This window comes from Gadus morhua, chromosome 4, assembly GCF_902167405.1.
Source record: "Gadus morhua chromosome 4, gadMor3.0, whole genome shotgun sequence".
Taxonomy (NCBI): domain Eukaryota; kingdom Metazoa; phylum Chordata; class Actinopteri; order Gadiformes; family Gadidae; genus Gadus; species Gadus morhua.
The window spans coordinates 33,515,833-33,538,024 of record NC_044051.1 but is presented as its reverse complement, the minus strand read 5'-3'; the positions used below and the strand labels follow the sequence as shown (position 1 = coordinate 33,538,024).

The 22,192-nt window shown below is 43.2% G+C and overlaps 3 protein-coding genes across 4 annotated transcripts; 2 read left to right on the top strand and 1 right to left on the bottom strand.

The window, feature by feature from the left end:
• Nucleotides 1–64: 64 nt before the first annotated feature.
• Nucleotides 65–4,341, top strand: LOC115542364 (uncharacterized). The gene is made up of 2 exons (XM_030354617.1): nucleotides 65–2,650; nucleotides 3,261–4,341. The coding sequence occupies exon 2, from the start codon at nucleotides 3,326–3,328 to the stop codon at nucleotides 4,319–4,321; it is 996 nt and encodes a 331-aa protein (XP_030210477.1). The 5' UTR covers nucleotides 65–2,650; nucleotides 3,261–3,325; the 3' UTR covers nucleotides 4,322–4,341.
• LOC115542332 (uncharacterized) lies at nucleotides 4,326–6,735 on the bottom strand. Of its 2 annotated transcripts, none has more exons than XM_030354580.1 (4): nucleotides 6,465–6,735; nucleotides 6,108–6,207; nucleotides 5,689–5,834; nucleotides 4,326–5,451 (listed from the first exon to the last, which is right to left on the bottom strand). In XM_030354580.1, exons 1-4 carry the CDS (start codon nucleotides 6,655–6,657, stop codon nucleotides 4,442–4,444), a joined length of 1,449 nt encoding a protein of 482 aa, XP_030210440.1. In that variant the 5' UTR covers nucleotides 6,658–6,735; the 3' UTR covers nucleotides 4,326–4,441. The 2 variants fall into 2 exon arrangements, with proteins under 2 accessions (XP_030210440.1, XP_030210441.1); XM_030354581.1 differs by having other exon boundaries at nucleotides 6,108–6,204.
• A 12,433-nt stretch (nucleotides 6,736–19,168) lies between these two features.
• LOC115542277 (oocyte zinc finger protein XlCOF6-like) lies at nucleotides 19,169–21,737 on the top strand. Its single transcript, XM_030354514.1, has one exon. The coding sequence runs from the start codon at nucleotides 19,255–19,257 to the stop codon at nucleotides 21,505–21,507; it is 2,253 nt and encodes a 750-aa protein (XP_030210374.1). The 5' UTR covers nucleotides 19,169–19,254; the 3' UTR covers nucleotides 21,508–21,737.
• The last annotated feature ends 455 nt before the right edge of the window (nucleotides 21,738–22,192 follow it).

The window sequence follows — 22,192 nt, the reverse complement described above, 5'->3', positions numbered from 1 at the left end:
AGTCCCGGTTGAGTTGTGGATACCTAACCTCGCCAACGCTACGTTGAATGTGAAATCCATTCCCTGTGATTGGTGGAACTCTTTGCCCTGTTGGCAACCGACCTCCCCACCCCGGCAATGGTGATCCTGGATACAAACATCGGCAACAAAAAAGACCTAGGGGAACATTTGTCGTTGCAAAACATATCCATGTATCTTACACAACTGTGTGTAATATATATACTGTGTACCCTCATGGGTGTCAATGTGATGTAGCTTCACAACCCCTTCAGACCACGCCTCCCTCCCCCCAAGACTCAAGCAACATTTTGTTCATCTTTTGTTTCAAATCTCATTATTTCTGACTTGGAATTATCTAACCTGAATACGTGCATCCAATGCACTACACTTAGTTCTCCGAAAATACCGGAAAAAAGAGTAGGAAAAACACAGGACATTATTTGTATTTTTTGTGCATGTTTTATATCATCTGGATGTGAACGCGTATCTCTGGGATTAAATAGAGGGTAGCAGTGTCATTTCTAAGGTCTTTGTTATGAGTGGCACTACCTCTTCTTGGACACTAGGGATCACCATATCTTCCTACAAGCTAGAAGGAGAAGAGATTTCCTGGATTCTGCTGGATTTGGCATGGTCTTGCCTTGGTTTTCATGTAATTTCTTTATATATATATTTGGTTCCGCAGACTGGTGTTTCGTTTTATATCTTGCTTTTTATTGTTTGTAGATCTCAATGTTGGGGGTGGGGGGAAGGATTTATTTATTGTGACAACAAGGATTTACTCCTTTAAGGGAACTTAAACAGCTCAGCTCAGACTCACTCGATCGAGGTAGGCCGAACGCAGATTTTTTATTCTGGAAAAATGTGTGAATGGTTAAATATAGTTAGAAAGGTTGACACGATTTGTAAACATAACTGCTTAGATGACATAATATAACAACAGCGACGTGAGGCTTCTTTACAGTAGAAACAGTCCACATGGTTCTTGGGATGAATTATCACCAGCTAATAAATGGCAAAATAGGTTCTCCGTGGCAACCTTTCATTTTGAAATGCTTTGCCCAATGAATGACTGAACTATGTACCGAAGTATCTTTGCTTGTATGAACACAGAAAACTCCTACATTTTACTTCCATATTGACGCTATTGTAACCTGTCACAAGCTAGCCTGTACTTTGGAATCCCCAGAAGATTGCAGGGTTCCCTGTGCTGAGCACTTCAAATAAACTACTATCATACAAATCCACTGATGTTCTGCCTGGTAGCTCACACGGTAGCAGCCATTAGTAACTGATGTTCTTGGTGGTAGCTCACATTGTAGCAGCCTTGCCATTAGTAACTGATGTTCTGGGTGGTAGCTCACACTGTAGCAGCCATTGTTAACCGATGTTCTGGGTGGTAGCTCACATAGCAGCCCGTAGTAACCAACCTTCTGCCATTACACTGGTAATCTGGGGGTCCGAGGTTGAAGTCCCTGTTCAGGTGACTCCTTATTGTCATTTAGCTTTTAATTAAGCTAGTTATGTGCTAATATATTGTTATACCTATTTGGAATGTGTGTATATGTTCACAACACACAAGTGAATTACTATGTTAGATGATTAGGTAAGAGATATAGGCCCATTCTAAAGATGGATAGGGGTCAAATTGCAGTATTCAAAATTCACAATTTGAATACTATTTATTGTAGGTAATGCATTCTTCTGTTTCTTTGTACTGTTTCCAAGCGTGTCTGGTTGCACAACTGTGGCCCGCCTGATTAAGTCCATATTTTTTTTACATTACAATTTACATTATTAAACTCTTATTAACACTGTATGTAACTTTGTTCCCTAGAATCTTCAATCTTGTTTAAAATCGGACCATATTGACACTACAACAGCAAGTAAATACTGCAGTGAAAAGGTAGCATTTTAAAGGGGGACCGCCTTCCATTCAGACTTAACGCCACTCCGACATTGACGTCTAATTGTCGTAGTGGCGGCGCTTACATTGTTTTCAATTTATTTGTTACCAGCATTCGTAGTGTTGATCAGCAGAGAAATAGACCAATTTTTTATTTGTAAACATTCGGATGCGCGCGCAGGGTGGTGGCAGAAAACAGCGAAAGGGTAGTTATTTATAACGGCAAAAGGACCACTCGGATAATAATACAAGTAGCCTAGATAGATTTTTAAAAGATTATAGTTAATAATGATTAGATCTGATTAGTAAAATGTTTTCGACATATTTCAATAGCCTGTCACCCAGTGATAAACACTGTTATTTAGCCAAATTGACGTTAGTGGGCAGTGGGATACGTCTTCCAGATCCGTTTGCAATAGCACCTTGTCAATGGTTAAATGATGAAACGAAATGGCCTAGCATCCAGTGGCCAGAGATTTATAATTACCTAATCGAAACTCCAAGTGTATATACCCGGGAGAAGCTAAAAGCGTACAAGTCTCTGGATGCTTACAATTTTGTTCTGTGTGGTCATGTCCAAGACATACTATGGCATGATTACAATGTTCAAAACTTCGTTGTGATGAAGACGGAGGTTCTGCCTAGCCAAAGACAGGGAAAGAAGACAGAATTGTACAAGGCCTGGGTTATCGTCAACAAGACCAACAACTGTATTCTTACTGCGAACTGCACCTGTATGGCTGGGTATGTAAACCAACATAAGTTTACTATTGTAAATGTTCATTATTTACCCAATTGTCAGTGTCAGCAATTGAATCTGTAACTGTAACACTGTAGCCTAGCTGTAACACTGTAACAAAATGTAACTGCTTATTTGCTGGAAATCATAGCTAAAACCGTTGTTAGCCTGCCCTTACGTATATGTAAAGCCTAACGTACAAAAAATGTTTTGTTCAGGTTAGGGTCATGCTGCAGCCATGCAGCTGCACTAATGTTCAAAGTTGAGGTGTGGGTCAGGATGGGAAAGACGGAGAGGTGTTGTACTTCAGGGACAAATATGTGGATCCACACATCCAAGAGAGAGGTGAAACCAGCCAGACTAAGCGAGATCTGCTTCAGAAAGGCTAAAAGGACAGACACCCAACTGAAGCCAGTCAGAGTAAAGCGTAGACAGAATAATGTAAACGGTAGGCACAATCTGAATGTAGGCAAGATCAGGTCATGTACATATAGCAATAAGGTATTCATTATATTTTATAATTAATGTAAATACATACGTTATAATCAGGGTCATGTAACTATTAATGGCAGATGTATGAAAATAAGTTATCTAATATTTATTTTGTGTATTCAGAACTGACAGATGAAGACATTGCGGAATTGAAACTACTGGCACCTAACGCAGCTGTACTCACTACCATGGAACTCAGTGACACAGATTCCGCAACAGAATCTGACACAGAGGCCGGGGACCTCCCAGAGCCACTAGTCGCTCTGTATGATGCCAATCTGAGATGCCTCTGCAAAAATCAACTACAAGAGAGGAGTGAAGAGACTTTTGAAAAACTGAGGATGGGGTTAACTAATGAGCAGTGTGTAAACCTTGAGCTTACAACTAAAAATCAGGCACAGTCTCAGGCCTGGCACACACACAGAAATGGAAGGATAACAAGCACAACCCTACATCGTGTATACACTGTAGTAACCGAAACAGCTAAACTAAACCTTGTAAAACAGGTAATGCACTACAATAAACAAGACTTGTCCCATGTGCCAGCAGTACTTTGGGGAAGAGATATGGAGGACACAGCCAGAAGACAATACACAGAAATAATGAAAGCACAACATTCCAACTTTGAAGTGGAGCTTTGCGGTCTTGTTGTGCGGCCAGACAAACCACATCTTGGGGCATCGCCGGATGGAATAGCAAACTGTACCTGCTGTGGGAAAGCAACCCTAGAGATTAAGTGTCCATACAAATACCGTGATGGTCTTACAGGGAGTAGCGAGGACACACAGTTCTGCTTAGACAAAGCACTACAATTAAAGAAGAATCATGAATACTACCATCAAGTTCAGCTACACATGTTTGTATGCAACACCCAGTACTGCGACTTTGTGGTTTGGACAAAGCAAGTTGTTGCTATCAACCGCATCACCAGAGATGAAGAAATGCTACAAGCAGTCCTGCCTAAAGCTGAAAAGTTCTTCAAACAGAGTATTTTGCCTGAGCTGTTAACACGCAGCATGGATCCACTGATGCAGTCACCTACAGTCTGCTCACACTGTCAAAGGCCAGACTTTGGAATGATGATTGACTGTGCAAAGTGCAAGAACCATTTCCACTACACATGTGCTAGAGTAAGAAGAAAGGTTGTGGATTGGTGTTGTGAACAGTGCAAAAATGATGAATGAAATGTTCTTCGAAGCAAATGATTTAATACAGTACTAATATTTTACATTTTAACACTTGAATGTGCAATTAATTGTGTTGATGACAATAAACAGTTACTTACAGAATAAATCTAAATTAAGCTATCTTGGGACTATACATTTACAAAGGTTTGTTAGTGCTCCACAAACAATCACTATATCGTCTAACAGGTCAACCTGTGTGAGTGGAATAATAGTTGTCAGAATTTTAAAATTTTTCCATCTACCTATTATTCGTTCAATGTGTATTCTCACATTAGACAAACGCCTTGATATGTCCACTTCTTGAGCAGAGAGCTGCTTTTTACCTTTGGTAAAGTGAGGGATCCTAAGTGTGGCACCACGTGTGGCAAGCTCATCTCTGATGGTAAAACCCCGATCTGCTAGTATCTCATCATTATGCTCTAGAAGGTCATAAAATCCAGACTCGGCTGTAATTTGTTTGTCTGAAACTCGCCCACCCCAACCTGCCGACAGAAAAGAAATGGCTCCTGAAGGTGACATGCCAATCAAATATTTAATAGTGTTGTGGCTTTTATAATTCGAGTACGTCTGGGCTCTGGAGGTTAAATTTGTGGGTCTATTGATAAAAATTTCTGTACAGTCAATAATGCACCTGCAATGTTTATATTTAGGTTTAAAACATTTTGGCATATTCTTTAATACTGCATGCTTGCTTGGCCACTTTATGAGAGGCTTTAAAGTCGCAGACATAACAGGGAGCCAACTTCTCAAAATGTTTGAAATGTCACTTTCTGTGACATTAAATCTGAAAGCAATATCCTTGTTGCAGAGCCCTAGTCTAAGTTTCATTAGGACGATCAATAGATGATCCTTCAGGTTCATAGAGCCACGCACAACCTCTACACTGTCTTTAAGTTTGTGACTCAACCACTCAAATAAGACACTGGTCAGCCCTGTGAAAAACAGAACCTGCACTGCTTTACTCTTGATAGAGCTAAAGGAAAATTGTGTATTCATGAGTGTTGCCTTTAGTTCCTCATTCTCAGTTTTCAGTTTGTCGATCTCCAAACGCAGGTTGACACACTCTGTAGAAAGTTGGCTGTACTTGTGTTTCAGATCATCATGGAGAACCTTTGGGACTGTGGCTTCTGAAATAGATATTAGATAGTAATAGACTTAAGACTTAATAAAATAAGCACTGTCACTTGTTTAAGTTGAGCTTTTCTCAATTTTTTTAAGGATGTTTTCAAACAGCATGTGCTAAACAGAATAATGATCAATGTCATTAACAACACAGTTATGCTGTATTAAACAATATATAAACAAAACCTGTTTCATCCTAATAATGACTGCCCTACATTAGTTAAGGTATTATAAGCTCTTACCAGTGCATTGATCAGCACCAGGCTCCATTCTGCAGTCATCTGAGGACAGGCAAGCTCCAGAAGCCTCATCACTAGCTTCTTTGGACCGCTGTACATCATCTGGTGGTCTGTGGATGGTTTCTTCCCTTTTTCTTTTCCTCTTAAATCTGATACACAGAGATGAGGTCAAACAGTCAGTCCAAAACAGTTTAGTTGCTTGGTAGATCATAGGAGGTTATCAGGTACCAAAACCAAGTCAAGTGTAAATTACATAGCATAGCTTAACAGGGCTTCACAAGACAATGTAGACATTACAAAAATCTGGTCTGACAAATTATCTAAAAACTATCTGACCTTACTTGCCATACATTCTCTGCATTTTGATGCATGCAATGTGATTCCAGTTAGCAACTAAATAAGGCTAAAGTGACAATATTTACCTCTCAAGTTTTGTATCTCCTTTGTCTATTTCACACTGGGTTGCGAAGGAAAAGACAGAAGGTACAAAGTCGGGACTATTGAAGTCCATGGAGACCTCTCCTGTCCAAAAAACAATATTCTAGTTATTGACAGTACGATAGTGTAACAGGTAAATTTAGCCTGAGTTTGCCAAGCTTACGAGACTAGCTAGTCGTCAAGACAACGTAACACAATTTAAGGTAAATTAGCTAAAACGACTAAAACTACATTATTCTGTGTTCTAGCGTTAGATAAGCGTACAACTTTACCATTATTTTGTTGTTGTAAGCCAAACCGAGTGATGTGTCTGATTGAGTGAAGTTCTTAGGTTAACTTACCTGATATGAAGTGTGAACTGCAAAGTCTGGCATTTTTAATAAGGTCTTTGTTCCAATCGGATCTTCTGATAGCTTGTAACCAACGACGTCTGCGGTTTGCATTAAACGAGTTGTTATCTGCTGGTATTCTGTAAAACTTCAGGTCACTGTTTACAGAATTACGATTCTGGCATCCCACGGCACAACACGACATTTTTCTGTTTGTCTTTTGCCACCGTCATGCGCGATTGAACCTGTGTGACGTCGTTCTGACGTAAGGTGAAAATTGGTCTATAGACCACCAAAGACGTTGACGTCGCCTAGCAACTGAAGACGCTGGGGTTGAAAAGTTACCGGACTACTTGAGGAGTGATGCCAAAGACGTCATTAGAGGCAAAAAGTCCTTTGTTTTCCTTGACAGCAGTCAATTATACCTAACAACGGTGAATTAGTAAGGAATAATCACCGAGAGGCCGGGCATATCAAACTGTTTATTGCCCTGCCTTGAGGTGATTATTCCGTTTATTCTACTTATGAGTAAGTGTTCCCTTCTGTTACATAGATATAACTTTATCAATCCCCTGCAGGAGAAATGTGTTAATGTTTGTCCCTATAAAACAATAATGGTAAAAAAAATATAATACAAAACATGACGGTAACTCTAAAGTCAAACCGTCCAATCTGAAGGCTTTACTTAACCACTCCCCCTACTCACTTCCACCAATGCAACTAGTTTGTGACAGACCCAGAGGAACGCAACGCAAATTAAATGTGAACATGTATTGAGGCTTTATTAAAATCCCGGACGATTTGGAAATTTCACCAGGACGCATTTGATTCCTACCCTTCCACTGTCAAATAGCGGCGCAAGTTGTGTGGCGTCTGAGCGTGTGCATGGGTTGAATTGCGTGCGTCTCACGGAGAGCCCTGCGCAATGTGCAGCTGTCAGAAATGTGTTGTAATCACTTGTATTCCTCATAGCTCTCAGGCTGTGAGGTAATCAGCAGCCCGCGATCGCAGCTCCTTTGATGTGAATGCGTAGGCCTACAGAGCGCATATTCAGAGCCGGACAATGATGTCGTAGTAAAGCCCTCAGGTCTATTCTGCATGTATTAACTGTGGATAAACATCAACTGCACTGAAGTCATCATAACTTCATAAGTTCTCATTGTCAAATTATTATGAACACTATTATTGTTATTTGAAGCCATGTCAGTCTTGACTGTGGGTGGTGTGGTCCTCTGTGTCTGCTAGTGTCTATAATAAAGTAATATTTTTGTCGACATTATCAAACGGAAAAACTTTTATTATGAAGAGCACAGGTCAATGAAGCACGCTAGCCAATAAGAGGACCCGCCCACCGGCGGAAACCAGGGGCCGTATTCACAAAGCATTTTATCTTACCGCTAGGAGTGCTCCTAACTCGCGCTAAAACATTTTACGTAGGAGTTTTTTCTTAAAAGTTATTCACAAAGCCGCTGAGACCTACTCTTACTAAGGATAAATCACAAAGAGTGAACTAAGAGTGACGCGCCGTTGCTATGGATTACGTCAATTCTCGTGCACGAGTTTAGAAGCGGTCAGTTCGGTGATTGGTTGTTCAGACGAGCCCACTGAATCACCGAAAAACAAGGAAATAGCCTAGGCTAGAAATGAATTCCTATCAAGTAGTTATAGTGCAGTTAGCAGAATACACGCATGATGACAATTTTGTGCAGACCACGATAATGACGTTGTAGCCTGCACGTTCAAGAGAGAGAGAAAGCAAACAATAAAAATACGTAAAATCTAAAAGAAAATAAATGTTACGAACTACCCAAGTGTTGACTGATTTGTGCCAAGGTGTTTACCTAAAATGTGTTTTCAAAGTGATCCCTAAATGCCTGTCCACTCGGTTCCACGCGGCCAAATTCCTTGTAATGTTGATCGCCATCATCATCATTATCATTATCATCATCATCATCATCATCATCATCGTCTGGCTGTGGAATGTTCCTCCGCTTGCAAAGGTTGTGTAGAATGGCACATACAGTGATTACTGTGCTTGCCCTCTCTGGGGTGAGGCGTATTTCGCCGTGGAGGACATGAAACCGACGTTTCATATGCCCAATTCCTCTCTCCACAACATTTCGTGTATGTTTGTGTGCTCGCAAAGAGCCAATAGTGTTTTACGCATAGGACTAAGCGTAATCTGCGTAATCACTTACATGTTACACTTTAACTGTGCTCCCGGTTGTGGATTAAGGTAGGGTGTCTAGAGCCACGTCTTGCATGGATAGTCACTGTCACCCAACAAGTGACACCCAACTGGTACATCTCAAAAAGCTGCCTCAGACCGCTCACCATTAAAATGCGCGAATCATGGGTAGCTGAAGATCCAGGCCACTTTGCAACAACATCCAGTAGGCTATGTTAAAATTTGCATCAAAAACAACCTGCGTGTTGATGGAATGCACTTTCTTTCCCACTATTGACGAACACGTCCTCGTCTTTTGATGGCGCAATTATTTTTATTTTTTATAAGTTATATATATTTTTTTATAATTTATAATTTTTATAACATTTTATTTCGGGACTAATCGGATTATTCCTGTTAGTCGGGGATGTTATTGCATCGCGCATTAACTCCACAATAAGTTGAATACCCTAACATTTCGTCTCGCAGGCATTTTAAGATTATTTGTGAATAGGTCTTACTGAGTTAGGAGTCCTCTTGAGGACTTTTAAGCTCTCCTAGACTTAGGCCCCGTCCACACGAAGCCGATTTCATGGCGAAACCGCAAAGGTCTTGTACGGTTCGGCCTTCCGTCCACACGAAGCCGGCGAATCCGCTGACCGAAACCGCAAACTTCTGAAACCACCCTCGGGGGTGGTTTCAAATCTATCCGGTTTCGTTTTGGTTTCGTGTGGACGCCTGAAACCGACTGAAACCGCAAACCATGACGTCATCGCCCCACCCCTCGACCTCCTAGCCAATGGCTCTTAAGCCCGCGGAGTCTCAGAAATCACAACAAAAAAGATGATGGCGGACTACAAGCTTGTAATCGTTCTGCAGCATATCATGTCCCTTGTTGGGTTGCTAAGCCATTATTTATTGAGAATCTAGTTCGCCATCGTAGAAGAGCTGTTTGTTTGTGTTGTTAGTGGTTCGGGGGGCAGCCTTTATGCGCATGCTCGCCTCTTCTTCATCTGGATTTGTGTACCAGAAGCAGCGCCCCTTATGGGCCTGGAATGTTTACTACAGCGTTTCTACAGATCTATCCGGTTTCGCTTGGCTTCGTCTTTACGGAGATACTTCGAAACCGGATAGATCGAAACCGTAACGGTTTCGCCCGTTTCGGCTTCGTGTGGACGGGGCCTAAGGTGCTACTTTTAGTCCTAAAATACTTTGTGAATTGCTCTTATGCCGCTTTCACACCAAAAAGAACCGAGAGCCAGTTCCGGGCTGGTGCTAGGGCCAGTTCCAAACTGGTTCCAGCCTTACCCCAGTTAAGAACCGGTTGGTTTCACACCGGCCAGAGCCAGCCATGGAGCCGGCGTGAGCAACGTCATGACGTCACTGCAAACGTCTCGGCTAGTGAGCTTGGACAGAAGCATACGGCCGACATCTTTCTTTATTCTGGGTGGAAATAGTAACATAGTAACGCCATCAAATGCGTTTATGGAAACATTTTTAGCGAGAAATGTGCATTTTACTTTCATAATGTTCGCTCGGAGAATGTGAAGGATGTTTGGTTTGATAGTTATGACGAAGAGGGAACGCTCCGTTCACTTGCATGGACATGGACTCATCTAGCTGCGTTGGCGCGTTGACGCGTTGAACCACCACACAATAGGCGCGCAGAAGAACCCTCGCGCCAGTTTCAAACACAACAACAACAATTTCGTCTTCGATTCAATCCGTGTATGGTTCGTTCCTTGAATATTCGATTTAAAACAAAATCAGAAAAAAACAAAAAAGAACCATACACGGATTCACGTCCATTGTTTACTTCGGTGTTTTAAAAAATGCCGGTCTTCGTTGGTCTTCCTGTTTATGAAGGTACGGATAACTCCGCCCCCTGCCCCCGGCGTAAAAGCGGTTCTAGTTCTAGCCCAGCTCTAAAGTGGGGCCAGAGTTGAACCGGTTTTTAGGGGCCGGAGCCGGTTCTTTGGCGGTGTGAAACCAAAGCCCTGGCCCTAGCTCCGAACTGGCCCGGAACCGGCCCCGATTTTGCGGCGGTGTGAAAGGGGCATTAGTGAAAAAAGTTAGGAGCCCTAAATTTAAGAGTGACACGCCCATTATTTTTAGGAGTTACTCCTAAATTCGCCAGTTAGGACCTACTTTTAGCCATAAGATCCTTTGTGAATACGGCCCCAGATATTGAGTGGTAAACTCGTTTCGCTCAGTAAGAACCAAAAAACGAATAAACGAACTGAAATATTGATTTTCGTTTTTTTGACAAAACGTAGAAACGAATCAACGAACTGAAATCTTGATTTTCGTTTTCTTGTCAAAACGAAAAAACGGCTTGTTTTCTGGTTTCTGCTTGCGTCAATTATTCCCAGAAAACAGAGTAATAAAACGTACCTTGCTCCAATCACCGAACTGACCGCTTCTAAACTCGTGCACGAGAATTGACGTAATCCATAGCAACGGCGCGTCACTCTTAGGTCACTCTTTGTGATTTATCCTTAGTAAGAGTAGCCTAGGTCTCAGCGGCTTTGTGAATAACTTTTAAGAAAAAACTCCTACGTAAAATGGTTTGGCGCGAGTTAGGAGCACTCCTAGCGGTAAGATAAAATGCTTTGTGAATACGGCCCCTGATTCGTCTCCCACTCTGTTCAAATAAAAGTGTGCTACTGCTGCAAAGTCTCTTTGCTTTTGTCTTTTTCTTTTCTTTAATGTATTTGGAAATTACCTTTAGTGATGTTAACGAGATCTTATAAATGGCCTAAACACATAAAATGTGTATAAACAGTAGATAAAACATACAGTCGTTTGCAGTAAAGCACCACATCTCATACGAGTTGTATATAAGTTGGCAGTTTACAAAGTAAAGCTGCTGCCTTTCGTTCTTTCAGCAGTGAATAAGCCAAGTTGGCAATTTAACGTCCTATAGACTCTGCGTTCTATATACGTTTGCTGTTATCAGTGTTTTACAATGTTTCACGTGTGTTAGTTTGATATTAAAATCTTTATTGAACCTATCGCATTTCAGACTCAAACGACGTCTGCTGCAGCTTTGTTCTCGTCGTCAGAAGATGATCCACCAGTCAGCACCAATGATGTCAACACCAGTCAAGCATCCTCCCTCTGGCCAAGCACAGTTTGTAAGTTTGTACAGCATATTGTCTCTAATTAAATTGTAAAACTACTGTAATCTGTTGAATTTAACATTGAAAATAAACCTCTTGTTTTACAGTCACCAGGCCTCAATACCAGTGCCAGTAGCCTTGAAGTTGGTGAAACCGACGAAAGCTATCAGCCTGAGTCAACCCTCACGCCCACATCGGCGTCGTCATCACAAGATGAATGTGTAAAGGACTGCCGTGAAAAGATTATTGGCAATTAATTCAGCCTCATGTCACTATTCAAATTCAAACATACTTGTGAGAATAGATGGCCCTTTTCTCTCGCATATTAACAGCCAAGTTAACGGTAATACACTATGGGGGAGGTGGACATGTCTGCAAGGAACAACAATCTACACAACAAAGTAGTCGATTGGCCTGGCCTTAGTATCAGACTCAATGGCTCCAGTAGGAATGCAAATGTGAACTAGCTTTATGGGGTCAGAACAGTTGCATTAATAATGAATGCACAGAGAAGGATTCACAAATGTATTTCCTACCCATTACACAATTCTTTCATTTGTGAATAAAAAATACAATGTATCCTATCTCCTGCTTTGTCGACACCAAAGTTCAACATTAGAGACTTAGAAGGAGGTAACTGATAGGCAGCTAACTCATAGTGCAATTTAGACTTATAATAATTAATAAAAATGATGTATGACCGTTATTCTGACAGGGCCTATTGTTTTCATCTAAGGAAACAGTAGCTTAGTAGCTCCGCTTGTGAAATGTTGGTCGTCCAATATTATTATTTCTCGAATATACACTTGGAGCAACACTACTACCTACTACAACAACGTGAATTTAAACCATTTATTACAAGAAATATAAACAAAGATATATGTAAACAATGAAACTTATAGTTCCTCCGGAGCGTCGTCAGCTTCTTTGTGCCCGCACTACTGGCCGTCCGGAGCTGGATATTTTAGTCGGATGGTCTGCACGACGCAAGTAGGTAAAACGACACGACAGCCTCGGCCCAATCTCTCGCCTTGCAGCACCCATTCCAGAAAGTCCCGGTAGGCTGTTAGGCGATATGGTCTAGACAAAACAATGAGCACACAGATAGCGAAAAATGTTCTTTACCGTTCAAAAATATGAGTTGGTTTCTAACGATACAAAGATTAATGAAAAGTGACATTACCATTCAAACATGTTCAATAAAAGGATAATAGAACGGGGAAAGGTTACCTCTTAAGGTTGGGGCACAGTGCACTAAATAAAACAATGAATTTGATAGGTAAACACCACACTGGATTATGTGAGGGGTGCCAGGTAGAGGAGACAGTGGAACATGTTTTAATGAACTGTAGTGGTTATGGGATGGAGAGGGAAAGTATGAAAAATCAATTGAGAGAATTGGGTATGCAGGAGTTTACTTTGGAAAATATATAATGAACCAAGTTGTGGATGCCAACCGCCGTAAAACCCCAAGAAAAAGAAGAAGAAAGGTTACCTCCCCTTTCTCTGCTTTGCCCGCCCAGAGAATTTGTCCCGACCGCCCATGAGAAAAGGAGCTACGACCGCGTGGGCTCAGCATACACATTACACACAGTTCTTTCCTGGAGAGACATCATAGCTTGCAAGCATGGCAGTTGCTCAGTGTTGGGATGTACAAATGATCAAAAAAATGTATGTTTAGTTCCTTCATCCGAGCCTATTTTCTCTGGAAACGCGCCAAACATTTCACCGACTTCCTCAACTTGGTCCAATACAAAGCTCGACTTGCTGAACGTTTGGAAATGGAGTCCGGATCTGTACCAACTCTCCTCGGCTCAGCTACAAACCTCGGACAAGTAAGTCAACTACCTCTATATTATTGTGTTGCTTTGCTGTATATGGTTACCTTGTTACCCTAGCATTAGCTCTACAGCTACCAGCCCAGTTACTGTCTCTAATGTAAAGGTAGATGGCATCAGGTATGTGTGTGAATACACGCACTGTAATGCGAGTGTTGTACACTTCTGTTATTTGGATAACCGTTCTGTCTGAATGGGCACCTCTGCAAACCAGGGGGATCACACGAGAATGGGCAAAGTTCAGCAAAGGGGGTACAGGCACTGATCTCTGCTGCTTAGATACCAAGGGAATGTCCCGAATCTTTAAGAATGTCTGCTCACCCTACTATAAATGAATACAACTGTCTTTTTCCAGCTACGTGACCGCAGTAGTTGTAGCGTTTTCACAACCCTCTACCATCACCTCGTTTTCACTTTGAGCACTCCCCTCCCTCTACCCCTTAAAGAGCGAATTAGCTCTTTTCAGGCTGCACTTGAAAATAAGAATTTGGTTTTTAATTTGCTTGCCTGGGTAAATAAAGGTTGATAATAATAATGACCACCGTTACAGCTCGCAACTTACGGTCTGAAATGTGTCCCCGGATGCAGCATAATGTTATACATCGATCTGGTACGAGTTCACAGGTAGTGAGTTGCGGGTTGGACTGCCATTCCAGGGCCCACTCATATTTTCCCCATCACACCTGATTCAAATCAATGGGTTATTAGCAGATTTCTGCAGAGCTTGATGTAATTCTATTGAGATGATGCGATGAACTTTTCAGATAAACGAAATATGCAAACAAATAAATTATATAAATTCATTTGATCATTTCATAGATCTAATTTTAAGTATTAGGCTAATATAATTCACTAAACATGCTTATCTTATGTCTTCTTACAACTTGCACCTGGAATGCATACAAAGTAAATTGAGTACTAATTTTACCTTGTTGTCTCTACACAGGCCAGCTCATCAAGTGTTTACATTCAGCAGCTTCTCTCAAGGGATGTTGCCTGCCATACAGACCACCTGGAAACACATACTGTAGCCAAACGGCTATCCTTAAAGACTCTGCGGTCCCACTTTACAAGTGAAGGTATGTACTTTCCACCCTGAGTACATTTACTTGATGTAGTAGATTCTAGGCAGCATAGATTCTAGGCTGATGCTAGACTCTAACTGCGCTAAAAAGCTCTTTGGAAAAGCATCATGACCAGCGCCCTGTTAAACACGAGTCAAACTTAGGAGTTGCATTTCAAAGATGGAATCAGTCAAGAGCCCAGAAGGGTTTCAGGACAGATGCCACATGAGCTGTTTATTATTCTCAAACATCAATGAATTCACAATGTATAATTGTTAGCTGATCAGCTTACCGTTGTCGCTTGTTATTGTCAAAATAGAATGATTGGCTTGTCTCTCATGTTGTGCTCGGATCATTTTGCGCTGGTGTACGTTCAGTGTCCTCCACCTGGCCTCCGCTTGAGCTTTGAGTCTAGGGGGGAGGGTGCTGGAGGAGACATCCCTCTCCAAAACTCTGAATCTTTGTCTGCATTACACATTTTAAACCCTCTGTGTCTGCGAAGCCTTTAGAGACCGTAGCACGCAGCGCAGCGCCACCTCGGAGATTCTGGGTGTGGGCAGCCCTGGCTCCTCCCACATGTCCAGTCACAGCGGGGAGCTGATGATCCTGAGCGTCTACGGTAAAGGGGAGGGCCCACTGGTGGTGGACGGCCATGACACCCTCTTCACCTCGTCAGAAGTGGAGGCCCTGAACTCGCTGTCTGCGGACCACAGCGCGGCCAAGTGCCTGGAGCGCGGCGAGCGGCTGGTCTGCCACGAGGAGCTGAGTGTGCAGGTTGGAAATCATCTTCTTATTCAGCATCCAAATGAGAGGCTTCCTCTGTTACAACTCCAGCACACACCCTTAGAAAGCACACTCCTTTATGATTTAATGAGTCATAAGTGGGGATTAAAAACTATTCTGTGCAAATGAAATATTGTCTTGTGTGTTTCCTTCTCTGTGGAAAGCAGCAGACCCCAGACACCATTTCAATCAAGGTTGAAGAGGATATAGGTGGAGGAATGCCCGCTGTAGGTAAGTAACACACATTGCATCCATGCAAGCAAACAACCTGGATAAACTGAGAATGTACTCGATTCTAACTGCGCTGAAAAGCCTGGTCCTCTTTGGAAAAGCATCATGACCAGCGCCCTGTTAAACACGAGTCAAACTTGGGAGTTGTATTTCAAAGATGGAATCAGTCAAGAGCCCAGAAGGGTTTCAAGACCGATATCACATGAGCTGGTTTATTATTCTCAAAGATCAATGAATTCACAATTTATGAATGTTAGCTGATCAGCCTACAGGGTAGGACACGTTGTCATTTGTGCTGTGCTCCAATATCCATACTTCAATGAGTTCCCTTAAACGTAGTACACTATCCGTACTCGCATGACTTGTCTCTCATGTCATGTTGTGCTCAGATCATTTTGCGCTGGATTTTCGTTCAGTGTCCTCCACCTGGCCCCCGCTTGAGCTTTGAGTATAGGGGGGATGGTGCTGGAGGAGACATCTCTCTCCAAAACTCTGAATCTTTGTCTGCAGTACACATTTTAAACCCTCGGTCTCAATGTTACATAAACATTAGGGCTGTAACAATAAACCAACTCACGATTCGCTTTGTATCAAGATTTTTGACCCACTGTTCGATACATCCCTCGATTTTTTTTAAATCTTAAACAACACTTGTATAACAATAAACTTAATGTAACATTTAATAAAAAATATTTTGGAACACTGATCAGATTTGAACAGAAAGAATACTATTAATGCATCGCTACATTAATAAATAAATAACCAAAGATTGCTGTTGGAGGATGCTTGCAGGTAGGCAAAAACCCTCAACTAGTTTTGTGGTTTAGTCAAATATCCTATTATGGATTCTTATTAGGCTATGTAGCTTAAATAATGACATAATCAGGCCGTATAGAATGCAACATGTTTAATAGCCTAACTTTCAAATAGATGGGGAAAAAACATGAACGTCTGATTCGCGATAACGAGGCACTGTTACGAGTAGCGTATGTATGTGTGTGAGTGAGTGACGTCAGCGAGTGAGTGGACGAGTGAGGAGAGCGAACGGTAGTGTGTGTGTCTAGTGAAGAAACAAACGAGTCCGGTAGAATAAAGTACCCATCCTGTCAATAATCGGTGGCCGCTTCATTCCGACCTATAAGCAGACAACTGCCGTTCAAAGCACACAAAACAATAGAGACAGGATCACACGGGCTATTTTTTCGCATTTGTCCCACTCTGGATAAATGTCGTTCATATCGTATAGGAGGACTTCGCAGGCTGTGGAGAAATGCAATCCTCCGTCGCCACGGAGAGCTGTCATCACAGAGAGGGTTTCTCGTCGCAGACTTACGGCATTGATAAGAGGGGGCGGTGTCAGCAGACTATTACTTAGACAGATTATTAGCAAATTTCCATCTGACAATTTGACCGGAGAGTTAGAAAGGGCGTATCGTGCCTTCTCACACCGCGAGACGGGTTTGTGGTTTTGAGTGTCATGATTCCGGTTTCGATATGCATATCGTTACAGCCCTAATAAACATGCATTTAAAAAGTTTATTTCATGTGTACAAATACACACTTCCTCCTTTTATGCAAACAGTGTATCAATACGATTACTTGGTCTTTTTTTCCTCCCTCTGCAGAAGACTGTGATGCCTTTGGAGACCGTAGCACGCAGCGCGGCGCCACCTCAGAGAGTCTGGGTGTGGACGGCCCTGGCTCCTCCCACATGTCCAGTCACAACGGGGAGCTGCGGATCCTGAGCGTCTACGGTAAAGGGGAGGGCCCACTGGCGGTGGACGGCCATGACACCCTCTTCACCGCGTCAGAAGTGGAGGCCCTGAACTCGCTGTCTGCGGACCACAGCGCGGCCAAGAGCCTGGAGCGCGGCGAGCGGCTGGTCTGCCACGAGGAGCTGAGTGTGCAGGTTGGAAATCATCTTCTTATTCAGCATCCAAATGAGAGGCGTCCTCTGCTACAACTCCAGCACAAATCCATAGAAAGCACACTCCTTTAGGATTTAATGAGTCGTAAGTGTAGCCTGGCTATTGCCAGACTCGTTGGTCTGGGGAAGCTGCTGTCATTGTCTTCAGCACAAGAGGCTTGATCAACTTGTTCAACTGACTCTGTACGCAAATGTCTGCTTGCCGTCGCTTCCCTTTCGTCATTGTGTTTAACTAGCCAATAGGGTGCCAGGGGGAGAAGCCAACTTTGTGATTGGCGCTGTTGCACCAAAATTGTACCACCTACGTAATTCGCGTTCGAAACATTACGTCATCGTTCGACACGATTGTCCGTTGCTAGGCAGGTTTCAAAAAACGTTCGCTGATGTTGCCAAAGAAGAAATAACAGTAAATAATAGAGTAAATAATACAGACAACACTTTTTTTTACTTTATGTATTGAATATAGCTAGTAAATTGAGCGTTTTAAATTGTATCATAGTCTAGCTAGCTTGTGTTAATACACTCAGTTTACTAGCTAAATGCCATTTAACAATTACGTCCAATGCAAATATAAAGTTAGCAACGCTAATAAATGTCATTTGTAAAATAAGTGTTATCTGCTTGATGTTATTTCGTCTTGTGACGCTCAATGAATGAGCGCAAATGTTTGAATATTCATGAACCTTCCTACGTCATCGTTAGACGCGATCGTCCGTTGCCAGGCAACGTTCGACGCGATCGTCAGTTGCCAGGCAGGTTTGGAAATTTCGAACGCAGATTACGTAGGCGGTACAAGTTTCGCCCCCAGTACAATTTGGGTGTGACAGCTTCTCCAAAAACGTATCGGAAGCAGAAAGATATGAATTGCTCTTCTCCAGACCCTTCTACAGGGCGAATTCAAATCGCCGTCAGAACAAGTTGGGGGAACCCAGTCTATCGTAAATGGGGATTAACAACTATTCTGAGCAAATGAAAGGAAATGAAAATGTGTTTCCTTCTTTATGTGGAAAGCAGGAGACCCCAGACACCATTTCAATCAAGGTTGAAGACGATATTGGTGGAGGCATGCCCGCTGTAGGTTAGTAATACACATTGCATCCATGCAAGCAAACTGACCTACCAACTGAGAATGTACTCCATTCTAACTGTTCTGGTCCTCTTTTGAAAAGCATCATGACCGGCACCCTGCAAAAACACAAGGACTACTATACAGTTTATAGTAGAATGATTTACATCTTCTTCATGGCAGATGTCAGGAATGCTGAATCCGCTCTGATTCCCAGTATAACTACAGTATTGGTAAAGCAGGTGATCGGAAACCACCGATGACCTGGGTTGTGTCTTGATGACCTCCCCACCTCCTTAAAAGGTGGAGACGTAGCGGTGCCTATTCAGCTGAAGCCTTTGACCCTTTACCCCCCCAAGGGGAACAAGGGAAATGCATAATAAACAAAAAGACGTTAGAAAGAAAGTGTCAAAATATACTTCTTCTAATGCATCAGTGTGTGCAAGTACATGCTGTGTCCCTTTGTGCAAATAATTAATTAATACCATTACTTTCTGTCTTTGTTTTCCTCTCTGAAGACGACGGCAATGAATTCAGAGACTGCAGCACGCAGCGCGGCGACACCTCAGAGAGTCTGCGTGTGGACGCCCCTGGCTCCGCCCACATGGCCAGTCACAACGGGGAGCTGCGGATCCTGAGCGTCTACGGAAAAGGGGAGGGCCCACTGGCGGTGGATGGTTTGTGGATGGTTTCTCCCAACAATGCCAAGATGATGGTACACATGAGGACCCGACCAAACAAGAAGCCGTACGGGTGCGGCCAATGCAAGAAGCGCTACATACGGGAAGACTTCCTGAAGATCCACATGAGGACTTGCTCTCGGGAGAAGCCCTACAGCTGTGAACAATGCACGAAGAGCTTCAGTCAGAAAGAAAAGCTGAAGAGCCACATGAGGACTCAAACCGGGGAGAAACCCAACAGCTGTGACCAATGCACGAAGAGCTTCAGTGAGCTAAACGTACTGAAGAGCCACATGAGGACTCACACCGACGAGAAGCCCTACGGGTGCGACCAATGCATCAAGCGCTACAGATGGAAAGATTCCCTGAGGATCCATAAAATGACTCACTCCGGGGAGAAGCCCTACAGCTGTGACCAATGCACAAAGAGCTTTAGTCAGCAACACGAACTGAAGAACCACATGAGGACCCACACCGGTGAGAAGCCCTACAGCTGTGACCAATGCACGAAGAGCTTCAGTCAGCTAAACGTACTGAAGAACCACATGAGGACTCATACCGACGAGAAGCCCTACGGGTGCGACCAATGCATCAAGCGCTACAGATGGAAAGATTCCCTGAGGATCCATAAAATGACTCACTCCGGGGAGAAGCCCTACAGCTGTGACCAATGCACAAAGAGCTTTAGTCAGCAATACGAACTGAAGAACCACATGAGGACCCACACCGGTGAGAAGCCCTACAGCTGTGACCAATGCACGAAGAGCTTCAGTCAGCTAAACGTACTGAAGAACCACATGAGGACTCATACCGACGAGAAGCCCTACGGGTGCGACCAATGCACGAAGCTCTTCAGTCAGAAAGGCAAGCTGAAGAGCCACATGAGGACTCACACCGGTGAGAAGCCCTACAGCTGTGACCAATGCACGAAGAGCTTCAGTCAGCTAAACGTACTGAAGAACCACATGAGGACTCATACCGACGAGAAGCCCTACGGGTGCGACCAATGCACGAAGCTCTTCAGTCAAAGTGACTACCTGAAGAGCCACATGAAGACTCACACCGGGGAGAAACCCTACAGCTGTGACCAATGCACGAAGCGCTTCAGCCATAGCTCGTCCCTGAAGATCCACATGAGAACGCACTCCGGGGAGAAGCCCTACAGCTGTGACCAATGCACTAAGAGCTTCAGTGATCTAAACGTACTGAAGAGCCACATGAGGACTCACACCGACGAGAAGCCCTACGGGTGCGACCAATGCATCAAGCGCTACAGATGGAAAGATTCCCTGAGGATCCATAAAATGACTCATTCCGGGGAGAAGCCCTACAGCTGTGACCAATGCACGAAGAGCTTCAGTCTGCAAAAAGTACTGAAGAGCCACATGAAGACTCACACTGGGGAGAAACCCTACAGCTGTGACCAATGCACTAAGAGCTTCAGTGAGCTAAACGTACTGAAGAGCCACATGAGGACTCACACCGACGAGAAGCCCTACGGGTGCGACCAATGCATCAAGCGCTACAGATGGAAAGATTCCCTGAGGATCCATAAAATGACTCACTCCGGGGAGAAGCCCTACAGCTGTGACCAATGCACGAAGAGCTTCAGTCAAAGTAACGAACTGAAGAGCCACATGAGGACTCACACCGGTGAGAAGCCCTACGGATGTGACCAATGCACGAAGCGCTTCAGTGAAAGTGGAAACCTGAAGACCCACATGAGGAGTCACACCGGCGAGAAGCCCTACGGGTGTGACCAATGCACGAAGCGCTTCAGTTCGAAAGGCATTCTGAAGATCCACATTAGGACTCACACCGGCGAGAAGCCCTACAGGTGTGACCAATGCACGAAGCGCTTCAGTTCGAAAGGCATGCTGAAGATCCACATTAGGACTCACACCGGCGAGAAGCCCTACAGGTGTGACCAATGCACGAAGCGCTTCAGCCAGAGCTCGTCCCTGAACGTCCACATGAGGACTCACACCGACGAGAAGCCCTACGGGTGTGACCAATGCACGAAGCGCTTCAGTTCGAAAGGCATGCTGAAGATCCACATTAGGACTCACACCGGCGAGAAGCCCTACAGTTGCGACCAATGCACAAAGCGCTTCGCTCGGCATGACACCCTGAACTTCCACATGAAGACTCACACCGGCGAGAAGTTTAATTTCTAACGCAAGGTTAGTTTTATTTCTAACATTATGGGAATCAGGCCCTTTGTCCAAAATTCCGAACTACCACTTCAAAGGGATTATTTGACGCCTGTATCCAGGTGCTTTTTTTTTTCATCATGATTAAACGCTTTCCAACTTTGATTCGCCATGTTTTTATTTTTGAGAAATTATGTCTGTGATGAAGAATGACTTAGTTCTCGGACACTTCTGACTGCAAAACATTTGATTTATTTTTAAAGCTTAATCATGGGAAGAAACAGGCAGCAAATTGACCAAGCATTTGTTCAGTAAGTTGCAAATGCAAACTATCTTAATGCCTTTTAATTCGAGGGGACGGGAGGTATCTCTAGGTCCAAGGAGAATGTATATAAATTACTTTAAATTGATTAATTATATAAACAGGGTTCATGTCATTTGTATACAATTGTATATTGAAGTTACGTTTTGATATTTCCACAACTATGTCATTACCTCTACCTTGGTTATTAGAGAAAGCCTGCAAAGTTCACCTGTGAAATAGACTGCAATTAAACCCCACATTATACATGATTGTGTTCATTTCACTAACCTTTTGTCATGTCCTTAATGCCAACTACCTCTTGTTTTGACTTTCTAATTGCTGTCTTTCTACTGCCATTATTTTCTAATTCATATCTTGTACCACAATAGGCAATCGTGGTTGAAG

Excerpts from the sequence above, each read along its gene's own strand:
- LOC115542364 (XM_030354617.1), top strand. The coding sequence starts at position 3,326 with ATGGAACTCAGTGACACAGATTCCGCAACAGAATCTGACACAGAGGCC.
- LOC115542277 (XM_030354514.1), top strand. The coding sequence starts at position 19,255 with ATGGCCAGTCACAACGGGGAGCTGCGGATCCTGAGCGTCTACGGAAAA.
- LOC115542332 (XM_030354580.1), bottom strand. The coding sequence starts at position 6,657 with ATGTCGTGTTGTGCCGTGGGATGCCAGAATCGTAATTCTGTAAACAGT. Across the intron at positions 6,208-6,464 it reads CAGTTCACACTTCATATCAG|GAGAGGTCTCCATGGACTTC; the intron begins GTAAGTTAACCT and ends TTTTTTGGACAG. Across the intron at positions 5,452-5,688 it reads TGGTGCTGATCAATGCACTG|AAGCCACAGTCCCAAAGGTT; the intron begins GTAAGAGCTTAT and ends TATCTATTTCAG.